Source organism: Primulina huaijiensis, chromosome 15 (genome assembly GCF_012295235.1).
Source record: "Primulina huaijiensis isolate GDHJ02 chromosome 15, ASM1229523v2, whole genome shotgun sequence".
Taxonomy (NCBI): Eukaryota; Viridiplantae; Streptophyta; class Magnoliopsida; order Lamiales; family Gesneriaceae; genus Primulina; species Primulina huaijiensis.
The window spans coordinates 23,618,979-23,640,150 of NC_133320.1; the positions used below are offsets into that span (position 1 = coordinate 23,618,979).

Below are 21,172 nucleotides of genomic sequence, written 5' to 3' on the forward strand. Positions count from 1 at the left end.
TTTTTTTTATCACAATACTTTTAGATCATGCGAGTCTCACATTTAAGTTGACATAAATATTGACGATCCAAGAACTAATATTTGATTAATATGGAGAAAAATACTATAAATTTAACATAGAATAATTCCAACACAACTAAGTTTTGCGTGAAATTTTTTTCATATACTTTATTATCTGCACTGTTCCAAAGCATTTGTCATTTTTCCTTTCATGTTTATGCATGATTTTGTTTTTCGGTTGATCAAAATGTGGATTTATGTGATAAAATATAATTTTTAAGGAGAAGAATGTCACTACGGTCTGGGTGGTGTAGTTGGTTATCACGCTAGTCTCACACACTAGAGGTCCCCGGTTCGATCCCGGGCTCAGACATCAATTTTGGTTTTTTTTTTATATAAAATGCACAATTTCTCGAAGTTACCCTAAACCTTTTTATGTTTTTCATTTTCATTTTCATAATCTCACCAATCACATTCCTCTCCATCAAATCTCTTCACTGCAACCCAAATTATTTCCCCCGTCGTCAATTAAATTACGTTGTTTCCTTTTTGTTTTTCGATTGTTTGTGCCTAGGGTTTCTCTCGATCATCTGGATAAAAATATCTGACTAATTGAATATTAGTAATGGATTGGGGAAACGTCACGACGGAGGATCTGATCGAGGCTCTGCGAGAAGTGGATTGGTCGTCGCCTCCGCGTCCTGTTTCAGAATTCTTCGCCCGATTCACTGTCCCGCGTTCTTATGCTAAATGGAACAGTCGTCTCAAATGCAATCTATATTAGTAGGATTCTTCTCTGTAACTACTCTTATAAAAATAAATATGACGAATGTGATTATATTATTGATTTTTGTGTTCGAGTATGGATCGATGAATTGTTGCGTGGGGATGATCAAGGACTCCCTAGGGCCAAGGGCTGCTTCATTTGTAGACCGATACCGAAATCTGATTTCCGAGCATAATGATTTCCGAGTTTCAGTGATTTTGAGATGTTTATTTATCCATTATATGATGTGTATCGATAGTTTTGTGATTGCATATTTTTTGGTTTCGTGATATGGAGCGACTGGTAAGGAAAACAATATGAGAAACTGTGCGAAAATATGGGTTCAATGTCTGATGTTTTTAATCTTTTGTTATCTGAAAATACTGGTATCTTGCTTTTCAGTGATAGCTATATTAAGTTTCTAATTTATCTAGATATGTTAAGCTTCTAATTTATCAATTGTGAAATAAATAAGGTTTAAATACACGGTCTAAGTTTTCTGCTGTTTTTTCTATATGTGCACCAGACAAGTTTATCAAGTGTTTTTCCCCGCAATTCTAACTTGCTACTTGTGGTGTTGTTTTTTTCAGCTACCGGACCAATTATTTCATAATGATTGTCTTCATTCTTGGTAAGGAACCAAAGATGACGCTATTAGAACTTGAATCCATACATGCCATGCACTCACATGTGTATGTTTGTGTTTCTGTACATGTCATGCTATTTGTATATATGCTTGTCTTTGATTTCTAATAAAAGTATCTTCATGCTTTGGAGTTTCAGGTTTGGGATTTCTTCGGAGACCACTTGCTATTGTAGCTGCATTAATGACAGCACTGAGCATTGCATTTCTGAATGATAGGTATGAATTTCCAAAGAAGCTGCCTGTATGTGCTATTTTCTTATGGGTATTTAATCTGAAGTCCGTAAGAATTCGTCATCAATATATTTAAGTTATTTTTTTGTTTTCCTTATTTGGCTGGATGGATGATCTACTCTGGAATCAAATGAATAACACGCAATTGGGATATGGTATACAGCAGTCACTTTAAGTTCGTCTAAAGCAAATTATTGTTGATTCAGCTGAAAAAATGACTGATTGCTGTTATGTTTTATCTACAAGTTAAATTTGATATTATGCTCCTTTTATTGTTGTGCCATGGCTGCTATTCCATAGCAAGCACTATAGGATATGAAGAAATTATGGCGAACAGTTGATTTTCATTTGAACTATGTGGGTTGGTTGGGTCAATATAATGATTATGCCATTTCCGTGCCCTGTGAAGCCCTCCACCTTCTTTGATTCAGTGAAGCTAGAGCTGATTCATTTAAATATATTAGTTATTATTTCTTTATTAATAAATATTCATACAGCTTTGCAGGTACTTTCAGTGAAAAGGTCACGAGAACTGCCAGAAAGTTTTCTCCACATTTAGCTGCCAAAATGAGACCTCCACTTACGTAAGTTCATTTGCAACTTTGAAATTGTTAAACTTCCTAACGCTGCCCCTTACCTAGATATGTCATTTATTTAGGCCTGTAATTCGTGGGCGACCATCTGCAAAAAGAGCAATTCATGTATGTGGACAACCTCGTTGGGTATTTGTCTTGTTATCTTCTGTGGGTAAGGAATTTTTAGCTCTTTCCATGGAAAAGGAGTGCCATCTGAAGAGTAAGCTGTGATGATTTTTCTATAATATTGTACTTGCAGTTGGTTTCATCCTCTGGTTTGTTTCTTGTGGCCTTCTTACTCTCTTGTGGGCACTCGCCATTGGACTTCTTGGTAAAAAAAAATTATGGTTTTTTTCCTTTGTGATTCTAATGGCCTCGAATTACAAAATCCCCTCTCCCTCCTCAGCCACCCTCATTCATGCAAGCTTTAGAACACCAAATCTCAAAGCTCGTTTGAACACATTCCGCGAGGAATTCCGTGCAGTTTGGCGCAACTATAGTGAGCTGTAGCTAGGGAAAGAGAAAGTAAGTTACTTTGCTTTGATCAACATCTAATTAATCTCTCTGTCTTCCTTCCTCTTAATTTTTGTTGTGTATTTTATCTTATATGTTGTGGTTGTCTTGTTTGTGTAGTTGCACGATTGTATCAAGGGGGATTATTTTTCTTTGTGGTCTCAAAATGTGGAAAATATTTCTGTTCTCGAGACTGTTTATGTGGGTACGATGCCTCATGTATTGCTTTATCCTAAATTACATCATTTTTTTCTTTGGCAAGAGTACATTGCTGGCGTCATAATTTTAAATCACACATTTTCTCTGACATTTGGGAAACAGGATAGGCGGGTAGTGGTTAACTAAAGAATACAGCTTTAGTTTTACTATCCGAATATCATGGTATCAATAGTTAGTGTAAAAATGAGGAAATAACGGAAGCAGTCTTACTACCTGTTCAAAAATCCTGGTGTCAGTTGAAAAACAAGCTGCCAGTTAACAACTGTATTTAATATAGCGTACGTTTCTCTCAGTTTGTAAAATAAAATGTGTAAACTTCACCTTTTATCCTTGTGATTTATTTGAAGTTAATGGTTAGCATGTGTAACGAACAAGCATTTAGGCATCTTGTGAATGAGTTATTATTCACGTTGAACAAATCTTGTCTCCATCTTCGTGCGGTGGATCTGTTTAATCTTTCTAGTTCCCATGTTATGTTACCATGTGAAAATCAAACTCCTTTTCCGATACCATCTCCGGTACTAAGCCTGCCGTTAGAAAACTTGTGATGATATTTACTTCGTTATGTAGGGTACTTGTTCGTCATGGACTCATGGTAACAACACATCTGTTCTCTACGCACGGTTGGCTTTTCAACTTTTTTCCATATCATACTTTCGAATTTCAAGAAAGCAGATTGGTAAAAGGTTGTAAATTTCTTGAACTCCTTGTTAGATTTCTCCGGTTATTGACGTTTTTAATTTGGTTATGTGAAATCTTTTGGATTTTATATTAAAGAATTCCTATTATGGTGAACCTTTGTCTACTTTTTAATATTTTGTACCGATTTTCATCCGAGAAAAGACTAGTCATTGATACTAATACTTGTTGTACATGTTTGAATACTAAAAAACCATATATTACTTGATGTCAGATCTTAAACATTTTGTACTCAAATATTATATATTAATATCATATTTTTAATGTTTTGTGTTGAATTTCATCTAGAAAACAATTTGAAGCTTAGGTAGTGTGTAAATATTTTTTTGTGTGAAACAGGGATTGCGTAAAAATTTTGGTTGGACAAGAACTAAACACAGATACAAGAATGTTATTAGGGATTCATATATCATTTAAATATCAACCGTCAATGCAATATGCAATCATTTTCGCTATAGCTATTTTTAATATATCTAGTGAACATAGAAGCCGTTTGATATCTTTTAGAAGGTAAATTAGTGCCCAACTTCAATATGTGCATTTTGGATTGACTAGGAACTTCCCAACAAAACATTTATGGATTGAGACGAGACGAGAATGCAAAGGGTAGGTGAATTGGTCGATATTGGGAGCGTGGATGCCAAATTCCTTGCAAATGGTGACAAGATAATAAACTAACTACAAATCATATATCTTGACATATACTCTTGTATATCTTGACATTTACTGATAAAATTTTCGCGCATCTAATTAAAAATAATTGAGAAACCTGTACCTTTCTCATAATCAATAAACGCAAAACAATTTCTATTGAATAGTTGTTATACTTGTGAAGAATTATCATATATCATATAGAGATAAAAAGTGGCACTTAAAGAATTGTTGCTTATTAGGTGACTTTTTGTGGTCTTCGGGGGCACGTGAAGAGTTACGTAACCATTTATTTAAATATAAACTTCTTATGTAAGGCACTTGCAGTTGTATGCTTCACATAAATAAAGAAAATACGCAATATATCAGTAACTAGCAGTCTCCAAGAAAGCAAATTGATACACATTTGTAAGAAAGTATTGGCGAACTTGAAATTCACTGTACCATATATCGCTGATTCCTTGACGATACCTTTTATATTCCCATTTCTTAATGATTTCTTGCTTGGTCAAAACTATTGATGCTAATTGATCACGGATTTTTAGCTGTGGAAAAATCAAAATGGGATTTTACTTGAACTGGGCTCAAGCTGTTGCGACGACTTGCGGCTTCATGCTGTTGATTGGGTCGGCCTGCTTTTGTCTCCGCACCAAACCTCGGTGATATGGAGACACTAGCAGCAGCACCGGTGCTTGTGGTTGCGACGGTGGTGTGTGAAGTCCGATCAAATATATGTTCGGGGAAAGGTTAGCCATACATTTTCCATGTGAATATAGTATTTTCTTTTTTAACCACCATGTGAATATAAATTTATTTGTTAATTATATGGTTAATTTAATTATTGGGGAATCTTTTTATTTTTAGAGGATTTTGTAGTTTGATTTTGGTTACTTTATTTTCAATCGTGTAGATTGTGTAGTGTTCTTTTCTTCTTGTTTTAACATCTCTTCCTTTTGTATATTCATTTAAACCAAAGAAATACAATATATCCAATTTATTTTAAAGGTTTATTTGTTTAAGAGGCTCTTAAATAAATCCCACTTTTACAATTTATAAAAGTTTCTCTTTTTAAAAAAATGAGTATACTTTGTTTCAAAAAAAATGAGTATACTTCTTCAAATTTACTCTAAAATTGCTCTATGTACGAAAGAAAGTAAATTTTTTTCTCTCTTATTTTTTAGTCTTTCTAATAGTAAAATTATTATATCATTGTAAATATATTTTAACAAATTTTAAATATCTCATATATTAGTAAAATAATTAAATATAATTGATGTAATAACACTACTCCTATATTTATATTCAGTCATTTGAAATAACAAAACTATTTAAATGTATTTTTGAAATATTTTTCGAATACAAAGATAATTTTATCATATCAAATATATTTCATATCTCAATTGAAACTTTCATAGTACATATAACATTTTACCTATATTTATCATCATTGTATTACCAATACACGTATGAAACATTTTTTAAATTTATATATTAATTAATAAAATGGTGAATTTGACTTGATATAGTATAGGATCTATCGAATTATACGGAACATACAGAAGACAAATTGAACTGAAGTGGTCCCGACCGAGACAAACCATTAAATAATGAGATTTTTTTTAAAAAGATTTAATTTTTAACACGCAATTTCAGTCGCTGTTACGGTGTTCTTCCTCCATTAAATATTACTGATAATGACTCTGAAATCGAAATTTGTGTACGTTAACATGTCAAAAAATACATGCTTATATGACAGAGATCCCTATCGAGATTTTTTGTCATGATTTTCTTGGAACGAACCCCAACGGTTCTTTTGGTCGTATTACCGTGGGGTGGACCAAATTTATCGTGCCCCAATCAAACCAACTACTCCATTCACGCATGCTGAGCACTACATAAGCGAATTTTGGAATTGTATGAATTCGGAGAATAGTTTATTGAAGTGGGTTTGCGAAAATGGGGGTGATAAGAGGAATCTAGGGGTTTGGAGAGGGCCCTTTGGCCTTTTTTCATTTCTTAGGAGAAGGGCCCTTCAGATTTGAAGCAAGGAAAGACATTTTTTTTCCTTGAGGTAAAGATGAAGGATTTGTTTGGAAGTCCAGGAACTGTGAGTGGCTTGCTGTTAAGAATTGGGCAGTGTTTATTTGCAGCTGGTTCCATTGGAGCTATGGTTTCAGCTCTTGGGTTTTCTAACTTCACAGCATATTGGTAAATCTGATTTCTCTTCTGCCTCTTTATTTTCTTATTTATTGCTTAGAGATTCTGTTTGGTGAAGTTAGCGAACAAGATTCTCTGTTCGTTATTATTTTTTTTTTATGTCTTGAGTTAATTGGCAATTTCCAGTTTTGACTTTACTGTAAGCCCATCAGAAGTTGTGGTCTCTGATTAAGAATTATGCAGATACATAGGATCTGTTGCTACATGATGTTTAAAGTTAAATTCTTGCTTGAGCTTGGTTTGGTCGGAAAGCATGGGTGATTAAGAATTATGCAGATACTTAGGATCTGTTGCTACATGGTGTGGAAAGTTAAATTCTTGCTTGAGCTTGGTTTGCTCGGAAAGCATGGGAATTGCTTGAAATTTTTACCTTTGTTTTGGTGATCTACACAAGATTTTCTTCTCTTCCAATCGTCATTTCATTGTTTTGATTCAATTTGGCCTTGGATTGATCAGCTACCTTGTTGCTTCGATGGGGCTTCAAGTTTTATGGAGCTTTGGACTTGCATGTCTTGATATGTATGCTTTGCGGATAAAAAGAGACCTTCATAGACCAGTTCTAGTGAGCCTGTTTGTTGTTGGTGATTGGGTAATTTCTAACGGACGCCCTTTAAATTGTAGTTGCTGCATCGATGAGTACCCTGCTCAATGTGGTCCTGTTTTTCATGGTTTATTCGCGACTTTTTGAATAATCATAATGCTAAAATGCAGGTAACAGCAACATTATCACTTGCTGCTGCGTGCTCATCATCAGGGATTGCAGTTTTATATGCAAAAGACTTGAAGGTTTGTACTGGTCCGACGCATCTTCCATGTAACAGATTTGAGCTCTCTATAGCTCTATCATTTATCACATGGTTCCTTGTTGCAGTGTCATCTTATGTAATGTTTTGGATATCGGCTTCAGTTTAAATATTGAAATTTTCACTGCGTGTTTTACATATTTATTTCCCAAGAGTATCGGTTGGATAAAGACAGATACTTCTCTCATGGGATTCTAGATTCGCCGCGATAGCGTTTGTGACGAAAATTTATTCCTTCTAGTTTCTTCTTGAAATTATTTGATCTTCTCTTGATCTAATCGATACTATATTAAAGTTGAAGTTGATATGATTCGTGTTGAATTTGAGTAGCACCTTACTTGGGATCGTGGGATAGCATTTGCGACAAAAAATTATTTCTTCTAGTTTCTGTCAGTTTCTTCTTGAAATTATTTGATCTTCTCTTGATCTAATCGATGCTGTATTAAAGTAGAAGTTGATATGATTCGTGTTTGATACCTCATCAATGGGCCCCTCGAGATCAAGTCCAAAACCCCAGCCCATCCCTAGCCCAGGTAGAAGTCCAATGACAGGTCTATGTATTATCCTATAAATACCAGGTTTGAGTGTCTAATTCAGGATTCGCTATATTGACTTTCAGCAGCACTCTTAGCCGCTCTCTCATTATATTCTCAGTTTTTGACTTGAGCGTCGTAGAGATTACGTCGAGACATCTTCCCGGCCCCTTTCTAACGGTTCCTTTCATGATTTCAGGCCTAGAGTAAATTCGATGTTTGCATTCCGACTGTTATCACCTGTTGGAACCGAACTCTAAATTTTCAGTGAGTATCAGTGTTGAATTTGAGTAGAACCTTACTTGGGATCGTTCAAAATAGTTTCTTTACTCAAGTTTAATTGAGTGGAGGGTTCTAAGCTCGAATTTGACTCGATTAATTTTTTAACCCTTCGAATTCAAAGTCGACAAGCTAAATGTTATCTAGCATAAATCAAGTTTGAGCTTCAGCTTGCTTGTACATTGACAAACGTATATTTTATTCATATTAATTTTGTTAAAATATGGATAAAATAGTAATTGAAATTAGAGTGATGCTACATGTACATCTATATTTGTACATCAATTTGTAGAACAAAAAAATTCAATGCAAAAATTAAATTTGTCAAAATTTTACTATATATTGAATACAAAATCTCGTGATATAGCAGTAAAATTTCGCGATATAATGATTGTAAATATCGTTGTAACGATATATTAGTTGTATTTTTTTAACAACGAAAAGTTCGAGTTGTGATTGTTATTGCCAAGGGAGCAGAAAGCATAAACAATAGGCCCCAGTAACATCTGTTGAACCTGCTTCTTTTGACAGCTATCTTTGGCTTATCAAACCCTAAATTTCAAAGTTCTCCTGTATTAATGTTCATTCATGTTTTGAGAATCGAGTTTACAATTTATATCTTGTATTGTTTTCTGATGATACGTTTTTTCAGAGAATTAGGTCTCGAATCCAATATTTTTGTACTTCGGCGGCATAATATATGGCTACAAGTCATTGTATCGACATGATATAATTTTTTTAGTACGGTTACGACGTGTTAAATCGTGTAATATTTGTTTGGAAGACATTATTAAATTAATTATGCTTGAATAAATATTTGATAAAATTGAGAGAGATTTTTAATATGGTATTTTGGGAATTCGAAAGGAGTTGAATAAATGAATGATAAGTGTATATAGTAATAGAATTTATTTTTTTTAAAAAAAAATAATGAGAATAAAAATGCATGAGTGCGAGTAGGGATGTAAACGATCCAAACCAAACCAAACCAAACAGTATCAGGCTGGAGCTTAATTTGTTTAAGATTGTTTGAGGCTCGAGCTCGATTCGAGCTTCTATTATCAGGCTCTTGCTCGGTTTGTATTGAAAGTACTAAGCTCGAGCTCGACTCGTTAAAAGCTCGTTTATCATGTTAATCAAGCCGAGCTCGAGCTTGATTCATTAATAGCTCGTGTATCATGTTTAACAAGTGTGGCTTGAGTTTGGCTCGTTTTCGAGCTCGTAAAGCATAGAATTGAGCTCGAGTTTGAGCTTGTTAAAAATTAAATTTATCTATGAACTAATTTTAAATCAGACATAAAAATATAAATTCATTCATAAATAACCAAAACGACAAAAATAACAACTAAAAAACATAAACTCGTTATATTATTAAACGTCCCAAAATAATACATCCAGCATCCAGATAACAAATATTCTTCATACACTGGTATCACCATATAAATAAAATTGCAATAATTTCACTCATGTAATACTCAATTCGCTGTGTTCCAAATAAATTTTATTTTTTAATAAATATAAATTCATTATATTCAATTATTATAATATTTTAGGATAATAATTTGTAAAGTTACTTAACGTATATATGACTTGGTGATGTACATTTTTTAGAGAAAAAAGAATAAGTTGATGTATTTCTGTTAATTTATTATGTTTTAATTTTTAAAGAAAATTTTAGTATAATGATATGCAAGTAAGATAAAAAATATAATTGTGACTATGTGGTGTAAATTCATATTTTTTTCAACTATGTTTTGTGTTTAATTCCTTCCATTGACATTAATACTAATATTTTTATTTGTCAACTCGATAAATGAGCTAAGTTCGCGCTTACGCGCCACCTAAACGAGTCGAGCTCGAGCTTACGAGCCACCTAAACAAGTCGAGCTCGAGCTCGCGAACCTGTTATCAAACATGTTTGCGAGCTCAAGCCGAATATCTTTAGGCTTGAGCTTGGTTTGATTAAATTTTCGAGCTTGAGTTTGACTTGATATAATTAACAAACGAACTTTTTATCGAACCGAGCTCCGAATAGCTCGCAAATGATTTGATTTATTTACATATCTAAGTGCGAGGTTGAAAGATACAAAATTATGAAGTATGACGTGGCTGGCTGGTAATTCTTCAGAGAAGCGAGTCAAATGAATTTTAAGTTAATTATTTGTTTGTTTATTGTTTCTATTTATTAATATATAATTATAATTTTTATGGTTTTGTTTTATATATTTTAATTGTTTGATGTAATTTATTCTAAGTTAATAGTTATAATTAATTTCATTATATTATTTCGTAAATTTACCTTTTATTTAAATTACCTTTATTTATTTGATAAATTATCACATCAATTAATGTTTTATAATTGCATATTTAATCACTTAAATAATCAACTTTTAATTAGTTAACATGCTATATAACAATCAAAACTATAAATAAAAATTATACATACGATGTAATTTTTTAAAGATAAAATTAATGTATTGATATTTTAATTAAGTTAATAAATATTTTGTGTTTGTTGTAAATAAAATAATAGAAAATATTATGATAATATTTTTTTTAGTATAGAGTTTAGAAATAAATGGTCGGAGATGATTTTTATATTTGACGTATAAATTAAATTATTTTGAAGTTAATTATATGTAAATTAATAATAAATAAATATAAATAAAATATATAAATGTCTGTAGAAATTGCGATGGAAATTGAGTTTTGGGTGCTGTCATGACATGTCTTGTCTCCCCACTAGGGAGCATCATATCGTCATCTTGGGACAGATTACGTAACGTTTACGTCACGTTAAAATGTTTTCATTCTTCGATTGGCCGCTCGACACATTTTTTAAATTTTATCTCGTTGCGGTGTGAACTTTACCGATTATGTAAATAATATGATGACGAGTCACTAAATTACACTACAATATATATGTATAAAAGAAAGACTTTTGCTAGAAAATTAAGTAATCTATACATGGTTTTATCTAATAAGATTCAAGTACAAGTAAAATGAGAACATGGCAGTGGTCTATTAATCATGAGTAGGTCTTTTATAAGATCATATCACGAATCTTTATCTGTGAGACGGGTCAATACTATCGATATTCACAATAAAAAATAATACTCTTAGCATAAAAATTAATATTTTTTTATGGATGACCCAAATAAGATATCTGTCTCATAAAATACGACCCGTGAGATCGTTTCACACAAGCTTTTGTCATTAATTAAATATTAAAATTCTCATGAAACGATTTTATTAATCAATTTTATGATACACATTTTTTATTTGATCATTCGTAAAAAAATATTACTTTTTATTTTAAATATGACATAGTTGATATATCTTACGAATAAAACTCCATGACTCTATACCACAAAAGACTTACTCTTAATTGAATCATAGAGAAATAATATTATATAGCCGATATATGTTGTGATTTAGTTCTAAACGTTTTTCTAAGTAATTAAACATTCGTGATGTATATTGATCTTTCGATTGATGTACTTGGAAATCTATAAATGCAACGGTAAGACATTTTTTTTCTAAATTTATATGGCAAAAATTAGTGTGAGACGGTCTCACGGGTCGTATTTTGTGAGACAGATATCTTATTTGGATCATTCATGAAAAAATATTACTTTTTATGCTAAGAGTATTACTTTTTATTGTGAATATCGATAGGATTGACCCATCTTACAGATAAAGATTCGTGAGACCGTCTCACAAGAGACCTACTCAATTTATATTGATCAATATATATTCTTTTTTAATCGGATATATGTTCGAATTTTATCAACATTTTTATCTTATAACAAAATATTATACTTGCCCACATATATTCATGCCTCAAAACAAGTAAAATATCGAAATAAGTGGTTAGATACGTAACTTGGCTGAATTTTATAAGTCAGACTAAGGAGGCAGGCGCACAAAACGTTACTCAACTTATCAAATAATGAATTGAGTTTGTTCATTGAATCTGGAAGAGTCAGTGATGCAATATATGTTTAATTATGAATAATTGGAGCTAATAAGTCAACTTAAAAATAAAATAAAGCTGTGAATTACGTATTTTTTAAACCAATAATACACATTTGGATATGCTTACTATAAACAATATTGTCTTTGATTATCTCATACGTGCTATTCAGTTATTGGGATATGCAATTTATTATGTCAATAAAAATAGATATATTATGAGACGGTCTCACAGATTTTTATCTATAAGATTGGTCAATTTTTTTTACATTTCTACTTGTCGGTGCCCCGGTTTATATAATATGTGATGTTTTTTTTAGATTGATTTGAATTATCATATGAAAATTGTACAAGTCTAGGTAGTATCTTTGTAGCATGTCAAGTAGTATCTTTTTCTTATAAAGAACAAAATAACTCTCCTCGTATTATATATATTTTTTCGTCTCATTTTATTATCAAAATGTCGATGATCCATAGAGATAGATTGAATATGTTGTTCGAGAGTTCACTTTTTTTTTTTGTTTATTCAATGTTTGTAATATACTATTTGATGTTATGAATGAGATGAATAAAATATTAACAATGAGCGCCATGAAATATAGATAAGATAATAATGAGTAGGCAAAAACTTGTTTGAGACGGTCTCACGGGTCGTATTTTGTGAGACATGTCTCTTATTTCGGTCATCCATGAAAAAATATTACTTTTGATGTTAAGAGTATTACTTTTTTTTGTGAATATCGATAAGATTGACCCGTCTTACAGATAAAGATTCGTGAGACCGTCTCACGAGAGACCTACTCTAACGAGTAATGTATAGAGATGATAAATATATTATTTGATATGTTTTTAACATATCTTATTATTGTGTTTATTATTTTATAATATCTTAAATGTCATTGTAAAACCTGAATCAACCATGATTGTCGAATAATATAATTGTAAAATTTCATTCATATCATACGTATCATAAGTTCATTATGTGGGTAGAGATGAATTTCTAATAAAACTCACATGTATTATCATAACGGACCATTAATAAATTTGAGATGACTAAAAAACGAGACAAGCACGAGACGAATAAAATATTATGCGTCATCCTGTATTCATCGAGTGCATCAAACCATACCTAAATAGATATATTCGTTTTAAATTTTCTTCCTTCTTTTTTTTTCAAGAAAAAAATTAAATGTATTTGGGTTAATGTTGACACCATCAAATATCTAACCCCCATGAAAAGCATTAAAAACTTGTTTTCAAGGTGATTTGTCCAAATTCTAATCTAATCGTCAACTCCAAAAAAAAAAAAAAAAAACAGGTATATTACGTTAGTGGGCCCGGAATCAAAGTGCTCCAAAGGAATCATTAAATCCAACTCTAGACAAATTTCAAATCCGGAAAACATATTTTAGTTAAAAGGCAGAGCCGACTGGGCCAGGAAACCCTATAAATCACTCTCCACTATGATATAATTTAAAAGTCAAAAGCAATTTGCCCCAATCCACCCCCACTTTTCGATCATCCGAACATATCGATTCGTATCCAATCACAGATTTCTGCGATCAAGTTTGAAAACGTTGGTAATGGAGGCAAACGAGTTTCAATTTTTCCACCATTCCGTTAGTTGAAAGTCTACTATAATGTAAGTCGTCCTCTGTATTCTGTGTGTTCGAACTTTTGTTTCATTGCTATTTGCTTGTCTTTGCTGCCTGGATTTGGTGGATATATGTGGTTTTTGGCTAATACTGCGGGTTATTTTGCAGTTTTTTAGATAAAATAAAAATTCGGTGGCTTGTGCGTGATACAGTGGGAAATTTACGGTTTCGGACGTGTGCATTCGGCTGTAGTTCGCGTCGGCATTACAGAAGTGAATTTGGTGGTTTACGTGTGATCAGGCGCGCAGATTCCATCAAGTTCTAATCACCTGTTTAGTAGTTTTTCAGTATATCTACTTATAAAATATCTGGGACACATATGGAAAGAAAGTATTCACAGTTCTCTCACTGATAGTACCATTTAAAATAGCTTTATAACCGGTGTATCACAAACCCTTACGGTTGAAGATGTTGATTTCTCTGTTATTGAAGCCAATAGAACCTCCAAAGAAACGAAGAGATACCCTAAGGATAGTACAGGCAGGACGAGCATCGTATAGGGGCAGCTAGTGTTTTCTGTTTAACTGGTTGGTTTTTATTTGTAATTTAAGATATTTCAAAATTTTTATCCATGAGGATTAGTTCCTTGAGGTCGTTTCTCCAAAGCCTTTGCTGCAATTCTCCATGGAAATATGCGACGTTCTGGAAACTTAAGTACCAACCTGAAATGTAAGTCATCTCTCAGACGCTTCAATCACATATATGTTTTTCAGTGCGCTTGTGTGCGAGTCTCTTATATGAACCATGGTAATACCACATCCTCGGAATTCAACCCGATTGTTCAGTGATAAATACATGTCTTTCACATGTACTTTCTTCTTTGTCTTTGTTAATACTGTAATGTGGAAGCCTCAATCTTGTAGCTTATAATCATTTTTAAGCCTCGGTAGACCTCAGTGATATTTGTGTAGTAGGAACTAGGAATAAGTGAGCATCAAAATGGGGTCAGTTCCACGGCAAAGATACCAGGGGGTGTTTTTTCAGGGGGAATTTGTTTTTGGTCCAATGAAATTATTTCTACGAGTCAGCTCCAACCCCACAATTGTTTCTAGGAGTCAAATGATACATTTGCGATTTGATCTTGAAGTGTGAACATGCCAAGGATTCTGTACTAAATCTTATAAACTTAAGTTTACAGCTTTATGCCTTTGTTTCTTCCTCCCCCAAAATTATATATACTAATACTACACGGTGCGATTATCATTTTAAGAAAATTCTGTCCTTGGTGCTTTTGTTGGTGTTCATTAAATTTCTTGACTGTTTTAAATAAAAAATGACATGATATTCAGGGTTTTGACATGGGAAGATAGCTTCTGTGATGTCACGAAACAAAGAGATTCCGTGGTGCCAATGCAAGATTTCTACTTTGACAGCTCGGATGATGTACTGTGCTCCAATTTTAATTCAAGATTACTTGATGGATCTCTCGGTGAATGTCCAATCGGACTTTCAGTGGCTGAAATGTCTAGTGCTTCTCATGTTTTTGGGAAGGGGTGAGCTTTGCTTGTCTTTTTCCGTGAGTTGCTTTTTGTGTAATCATCTATTTTCAGCTTTTGAAGTCATAATCGTTATAATCTACTGTAACTCTGCGAGCGCTCATAAATCTGAAGCACCAGTTGATCTCAAAACTTCTATATGATTTTGATTTACCGATTGTTTTACTTGCGAGTTGCGACTCCCCTTGGTATGAGAAGTGGGTTGTAATTTCCGTCTTGAGCTGCCAAGGCCTTAGTTATGATATTATCTGATCCTCAATCTAGGAATCATGTGCCGGCAGCATCATTTGATCTCAAGCCTATAATGAAGTTGATTTACCTTCTGTTTTAATTCCACTTGGTCTGAAAAGTATGTTAAGTTTATTGAGAGACATTTTTTTATACTGAAATGAGATCCTTCAGACATACCGTTTCTATATATTTTGTTGGATCATTTTAACTTGATTTGAACTATGGGTTAGGCCCGCTTTGATTATTGTGCTTAGGACCTCTATCGTATGTGATCGTTGAACTATTCTCGAAATTCCATAGTTGTGCCTTGTGGTTACTTTGATTTCAATCTTGGGTAATAATCTCCCATCAGCAGTGGAAAAGCGAAACATATGTTCATGAATCAGGATTGCTTACTTATGTATCAGTAAAATCTGGAATCAGTGCACCATAAGAGATAAGATTATTGCCTGTTGAAATTGCGGATGTAAGGTGATTTGACTGATATAATATATTGAGAATCGGAGACATAAAATTTTGAAAGTAGTGCATCAAAGAATTATTAACTGTTTAAGTTGTGTTTGTAAGTTGGTTTGACATATATATTATACAGAGAATTCTCAGATTATTTGTTTTCATTTGTCAACTCACTTATATGTGCAATTATGCAGGGTTGTTGGTGTAGCAGCTTTTACTGGAGTTCCTCGATGGATTTACTCTGACAATATAGCAGCTGATGTGTTTGATTCTGTTTTTGCTGCCGAGGTGTGTGTCTTGAACAGAATCTGTAATCTTTGCTCACATTTATATGTTATTGGCATATGAAAACAAGCTTACCTAGTTTGCCCATTCAGCAGTATCCGGATGAATGGCTGCTCCAGTTTGTAGCTGGTATAAAGGTAATATAACTGTGAAAACAAAATCGACCATTTCTTGTTGATTTGAGTGATATTTAACATTCAATATATATTTAGCACATGATGAGTCCTCATGCAGACAATATTGCTTTTGCCGGTTATTCCACACGGAGTTCTGCAGCTAGGATCTGTGGAAACGGTCAGTTTTCGATTTACGAACATCGAGATTTCGGCAATTTTGGTCGATGTGAAATTGGTGTGATCACTTTAGTATCTTACATTGTCTTCATAAACCTGCGAAAGTCAATGGTGGTGTGACTAATATTATTTATCTCTCTTAAATCAGTAATCTCATGAATGAATCAGGTAGCTGAAGATGCTGTGCTGGTTTCTTTTGTCCGACAAAACTTCGATTCCTACAAGAGATGTGAGAGATATGATGCCGTATCTCCAATTCAGAAATTTTCTCTCATGCCTACTGACCTAGACAATCTCGAGGAGCCATCAATCGTTACTACGAATAATAGAAACGAAGACCAAAAAACCATCCATTCCAATGGTTCAGAAGCTTGCAACATATTTGTTGCAGATCAGATGGTGGTGCCAGCATTCATTGTTCAAGATTTGTGCAACCCATTTATAGCTGGTTTGGCAAATTCTTATGGAAATCCGATTGATAAAGAAAGTGGCTTGCAGTCATTGAGTCGTCTAACATGTGAAGACGACAAAGCTGAGGTATCAGAAAGTGTCCTTTTTAAACCTTATTCTCTCAATGAAAAGGTGAGGCCCTTTCCTCTTTGTGATAATTTCCAATGGATGAAGCATGGTGAATTTGTTAATGATCTGGGTGATTTTTACTTTGAGGAAGGTTCAATAGAACCAAATTCTATCAGCAATGACTTTGTCTATGATTCTGAAACCGGAGGTACTCTTCTGAGCATCTCTAATGAATATGAACAGCAAAAAGCATTTGGACCAGCTGTAGTGGGTTACTGCGATCATGTATATGACCCCCCTATCTCAGGTCACGATGCACTTTGGAGCTCAACCAATGATAGAGATCTCACCTATTGGATGGATTTGTTCGAATCTGCTGCATCCATACAGAAAGATGATGAAATGGAGCACCTCATAGAAACTGTTGCTGCTGATGCTTATAGCAGTACTGATGATAATTCTCCGAATCAACCCAATCCTGCTACGGCATTAAAGATGTCTCCTGGAAAAGTTTTTACTTCCTCTCCTATGATGTGTAATAAACTCAAACGAAATGCCTCAGGTGAAGGCAATACAGCTCCTTTCAGCTTCTTTACATCAGCATTTGTTGATACGGGAGTAAATACAAAGTCTGGCGTGTCTCCCTCGGCATCGTCAAGCGGAAGCACAATGACTGCATTAATTGATAAGCAGCAGCTGAGAAAAGGAAACCGTTTCGTGAACCAAAGGAAAGGATCTAGGTTGTTGAGTACCCACAAAAGAAACCTATGTACTGCAAATAATCAGAGGCCTCGGCCACGGGATAGACAATTAATCCAGGACCGTATTAAGGAGCTACGAGATCTTGTCCCAAACAGTGATAAAGTAAGTGCTACTTGTTCTGCTGTTTTCTATCCTATGAGTAATACAAAATCTGTAATGCTTATTTTTCTGGGGTTTTTCTTCTTTACGATAAATGCAGTGTAGCATTGATGGACTCCTAGATAAGACCATAAAGCACATGCTTTTTTTGAAGGATGTAACTAATCAAGCTGATAAACTGCGACATCAGGTCCTGAAAGAGGTAATGTAATTGATCACCTTTAAAACCATTTGGGACACCTGCATCTTTATGCTAAAGAGATAACAAAGGAGGAAGAAAGGCTTGTAACCACCATAAATTGGTGGTGTGATATTTCAATTTTTTTTGCCTTATTTTACCTCAGTTGAAGTATTGCTATTAGAATCTATGCTGCAACGGAAGACGTAAATCACTTTTGAATACCTTCACAGGCAACCAAACCCAACACAACAATTACATCTGAAGTAAACCCTGTTCATCAAAATGGGACAAGTTGGGCAGTAGAATTAGGAAATGAGCAGCATCAATGCCCAATAATTGTTAAAGATCTCGACAATCCTGGAGAAATGCTTATCGAGGCAAGCATGTATTCTAATCTTCAATCGATGAATTGTGTTGTGGCTGATAAACATTAAGGCCGATAGTTTCTTTTTTTCTTTTTGGCTAATATACTCATCGTACGGCCAGATGCTGTGTACTGACCACGGGCGGTTCCTGGAAATTGCTGATGTCATTCAGCGTTTACAATTAACCATCCTGAAGGCTGTCATGGAGAAATGTTCTGAAAATTCGTGGGCGCACTTCATCGTCGAGGTATAGATTTATTGTTCTTAGAACCCCATATTGCTTTTGCACCTAAATAATTTTGTTTGCATGATAAATGCTGTCAGCCCATGGCTAAATCAAAATCCAATCAAAGTTTGATCAAATACTTGCTACCGCCAAGGGTACCTAAGAATTTTTAGTTGGTCAAGATGATTAATGCATCTTTAACTATGAAATAAATTTGAAAACATGTGTGTGTGTGTGTGTGTGTGTACACACACACTCTTTGGTTTTAGGGCAACTGTCCCCAATGTCATATCCTAACTCGTATCGCATAAAATTTATCCATTCTCCCTCTAAATATGTACTTTTTTTCATTTTTCCTTGCAGGCAACAGGGAGCTTCCAACGATTGGATATCTTCTGGCCTCTGATGAAACTTATGCAACATCCTATGCCAATTGGAAATAAAACAAACGTTTGAAAGGTTTTGGCCCCCCCCCCCCCCCACCCCAAAATCCAATTGTATTAGGTTTGGTTTGTGCTATATATGCATGAGATATAATCTCAAAATCAATCTTGTGTGGAGATGTGTGATTTGTAGACTGTATAGCACTTTGGTGGTATGTTATCACACCACGTAGATGTTCACCGCTAGTTATTGAGTGATGAATGTTCACATTGCATCCAAACATATAATCGACGAGGTAGAAAATTTTACAAGATTGTTCATGAAAACCCGTGCTGACTGATACAGGCAGGAACACGTAGACAATTAGAAATGTCGACATAAAAACTCAGCAAACTATTTCTCATAAATCGACAGCCTAAGGAAACGGTTTGGATCTTAAGGCAACATCATGAAAATTTTTACATGGTCGGCTCACACAATGAGAGTATACCACCAGCCACACGCAATTTTCTTAGGAATGTAGTTTTTGGTAACTACTGGGCAATGTATGCTCCTGTCAAAAACGTCTCCAAGGCCAAGCTGTTAGTAGAACCAACAAGGCAAATGTTGGAAGAGAAAAAAAAATATGAACGTAAACAAAAAACATGACATGAGGTTGTTGATCTGCCCATATTTATTCCGGCCCCAGTTAAAAATTTCACCATCATCTCCAAAAACACGTAGTGGAAAATATTATCGTAGCATGTCCATTGCGTTTGACAACCGTTCACCATGTTACCAATCCCATTTGAAGGGACAATTCATAGCAAGTCAATATACATCACCTGTAACAACCAGTGGTCTATTATAAAAATTGCTTAGATATTACGTTATACAGACTCATACTTCAGCGGTTTCATATATCAGGTAGGTAAGCATATCTTGTTCATCATTCCCGTATAACACTTCGCACTCGGAATACAGCAAACAAATTGCGACCGGGAGGGTCCTAGGTAAGATTATATTAAGTTCACGAGTAAATTCATAAGAATGTATGTTGAATAAATTCGTTAGTGGATTTTTTTTAAAAAAAAAAACGAATTCGTCAGTGATTTATAACAACTATTTATGTTAAAACTTCCCATCTACTCCAATGATTATAGAAATAATATATAGAGGGGATATTTTTAACTTAAATGCCATTTAGAGGATATGTGTTGAAAGTGTTTAAAGTGAAGCATGTTCTTCAATCCCCACACAAAACTTTAGAAAATCATTGTCAACACTGAATACCAGAAAATCAATCGCGTGAGAAACTTCTCGCCTCTTCGATCTACTGCAAGGGTATGGTCGAGCTTTGAAGTTGCTGAGAACCTAAGATAAAATCAGGACAAGTGTTAAACTGGAGCAATTCGTATATCTGTCAGTACGGCAATTGTGCGTTTCATCAAGTATTTGAAATCACAAATCCAATCTACTCTAGAACTGGTTCATAGAGTATCCACAAAGAGTTCTGACAACACATTAATTCCCCCTTTTTCTTCGTATTTGACTTATCTTTAATCAGTTTCATATAGGGCAGTGAATGATGCATTCCTGTAGCTAATCCTCTTTGCAAATGTAACTTCACACCGTGGGTAGTTGGTAATAATTTGGTTTCTGAGGAACTTCTAAAAACACAGAATAGACAAAAACTCGTACCAGCACTACTAAAAAAACGGCAAACGACAACGGATTTTATCCGTTGTCGTAGCCATTTAAAAACTGTTGTAACTGAGGGTGTTGTTGAAAGTCCGTTCAACGACAACGGTTTTTATCCGTTGCGGTAGATCAAATTTGCGACGGTTCTTAAAACCGTCGCAAATAAAAATAGCGACGGTCTTTAATTCTACCTGTCGCTAATTTTAAATTAGCGACGGTTATCTTTCAAGAGTTCCGTCGCTAATTTGTTTCGAAAAATAAAAAAAATACTTTTAATAATTTAATAAATCTAAAAGAAACTAATAATCCAAACTAAAATCGTGTAAAATAAAAAAAATTTAAGTGTTGTGATGTAGTAAAATCGTGTAAAAGAGAAAAATTTTAAGTGTTATAAAGTGGTTAGAAAAATTTTACGTGTTGTGTGAAAGTGATA

General features: G+C 34.0%; 3 protein-coding genes and 1 non-coding gene across 8 annotated transcripts; all 4 read left to right on the forward strand.

The window, feature by feature from the left end:
* Positions 1–299: 299 nt before the first annotated feature.
* On the forward strand, positions 300–373 carry TRNAV-CAC (transfer RNA valine (anticodon CAC)). Its single transcript has one exon. It is a non-coding gene; the product is annotated as a tRNA-Val (tRNA).
* A 78-nt stretch (positions 374–451) lies between these two features.
* LOC140959236 (PRA1 family protein A1-like) lies at positions 452–4,654 on the forward strand. 4 transcript variants are annotated; one of them, XM_073417104.1, is made up of 8 exons: positions 452–783; positions 1,357–1,397; positions 1,550–1,628; positions 2,141–2,227; positions 2,302–2,390; positions 2,478–2,549; positions 2,625–2,743; positions 3,989–4,654. In XM_073417104.1, the coding sequence occupies exons 1-7, from the start codon at positions 626–628 to the stop codon at positions 2,726–2,728; spliced, it is 630 nt and encodes a 209-aa protein (XP_073273205.1). In that variant the 5' UTR covers positions 452–625; the 3' UTR covers positions 2,729–2,743; positions 3,989–4,654. The 4 variants fall into 4 exon arrangements, with proteins under 4 accessions (XP_073273205.1, XP_073273204.1, XP_073273202.1 ...); XM_073417103.1 differs by lacking the exon at positions 3,989–4,654 and adding an exon at positions 3,469–3,857; XM_073417101.1 differs by lacking the exon at positions 3,989–4,654 and adding an exon at positions 3,521–3,857.
* Positions 4,655–5,900: 1,246 nt separating this feature from the next.
* Positions 5,901–7,510, forward strand: LOC140959237 (CASP-like protein 5B2). Its single transcript, XM_073417106.1, has 3 exons — positions 5,901–6,508; positions 6,974–7,106; positions 7,229–7,510. The coding sequence occupies exons 1-3, from the start codon at positions 6,378–6,380 to the stop codon at positions 7,427–7,429; spliced, it is 465 nt and encodes a 154-aa protein (XP_073273207.1). The 5' UTR covers positions 5,901–6,377; the 3' UTR covers positions 7,430–7,510.
* A 6,026-nt stretch (positions 7,511–13,536) lies between these two features.
* On the forward strand, positions 13,537–19,328 carry LOC140958993 (transcription factor LHW-like). 2 transcript variants are annotated; one of them, XM_073416665.1, is made up of 11 exons: positions 13,538–13,749; positions 13,871–14,431; positions 15,052–15,255; positions 16,140–16,233; positions 16,326–16,367; positions 16,465–16,524; positions 16,692–17,906; positions 18,004–18,105; positions 18,315–18,461; positions 18,571–18,696; positions 19,039–19,328. In XM_073416665.1, the coding sequence occupies exons 2-11, from the start codon at positions 14,334–14,336 to the stop codon at positions 19,129–19,131; spliced, it is 2,181 nt and encodes a 726-aa protein (XP_073272766.1). In that variant the 5' UTR covers positions 13,538–13,749; positions 13,871–14,333; the 3' UTR covers positions 19,132–19,328. The 2 variants fall into 2 exon arrangements, with proteins under 2 accessions (XP_073272767.1, XP_073272766.1); XM_073416666.1 differs by lacking the exon at positions 18,004–18,105 and having other exon boundaries at positions 13,537–13,749.
* Positions 19,329–21,172: the final 1,844 nt, after the last annotated feature.

Excerpts from the sequence above, each read along its gene's own strand:
- LOC140959236 (XM_073417104.1), top strand. The coding sequence starts at position 626 with ATGGATTGGGGAAACGTCACGACGGAGGATCTGATCGAGGCTCTGCGA. Across the intron at positions 1,398-1,549 it reads AATGATTGTCTTCATTCTTG|GTTTGGGATTTCTTCGGAGA; the intron begins GTAAGGAACCAA and ends TTGGAGTTTCAG. Across the intron at positions 2,228-2,301 it reads AAAATGAGACCTCCACTTAC|GCCTGTAATTCGTGGGCGAC; the intron begins GTAAGTTCATTT and ends TCATTTATTTAG.
- LOC140959237 (XM_073417106.1), top strand. The coding sequence starts at position 6,378 with ATGAAGGATTTGTTTGGAAGTCCAGGAACTGTGAGTGGCTTGCTGTTA. Across the intron at positions 6,509-6,973 it reads TCTAACTTCACAGCATATTG|CTACCTTGTTGCTTCGATGG; the intron begins GTAAATCTGATT and ends TGGATTGATCAG. Across the intron at positions 7,107-7,228 it reads TGTTTGTTGTTGGTGATTGG|GTAACAGCAACATTATCACT; the intron begins GTAATTTCTAAC and ends GCTAAAATGCAG.
- LOC140958993 (XM_073416665.1), top strand. The coding sequence starts at position 14,334 with ATGAGGATTAGTTCCTTGAGGTCGTTTCTCCAAAGCCTTTGCTGCAAT. Across the intron at positions 17,907-18,003 it reads TTGTCCCAAACAGTGATAAA|TGTAGCATTGATGGACTCCT; the intron begins GTAAGTGCTACT and ends CGATAAATGCAG. Across the intron at positions 18,697-19,038 it reads GGGCGCACTTCATCGTCGAG|GCAACAGGGAGCTTCCAACG; the intron begins GTATAGATTTAT and ends TTTTCCTTGCAG.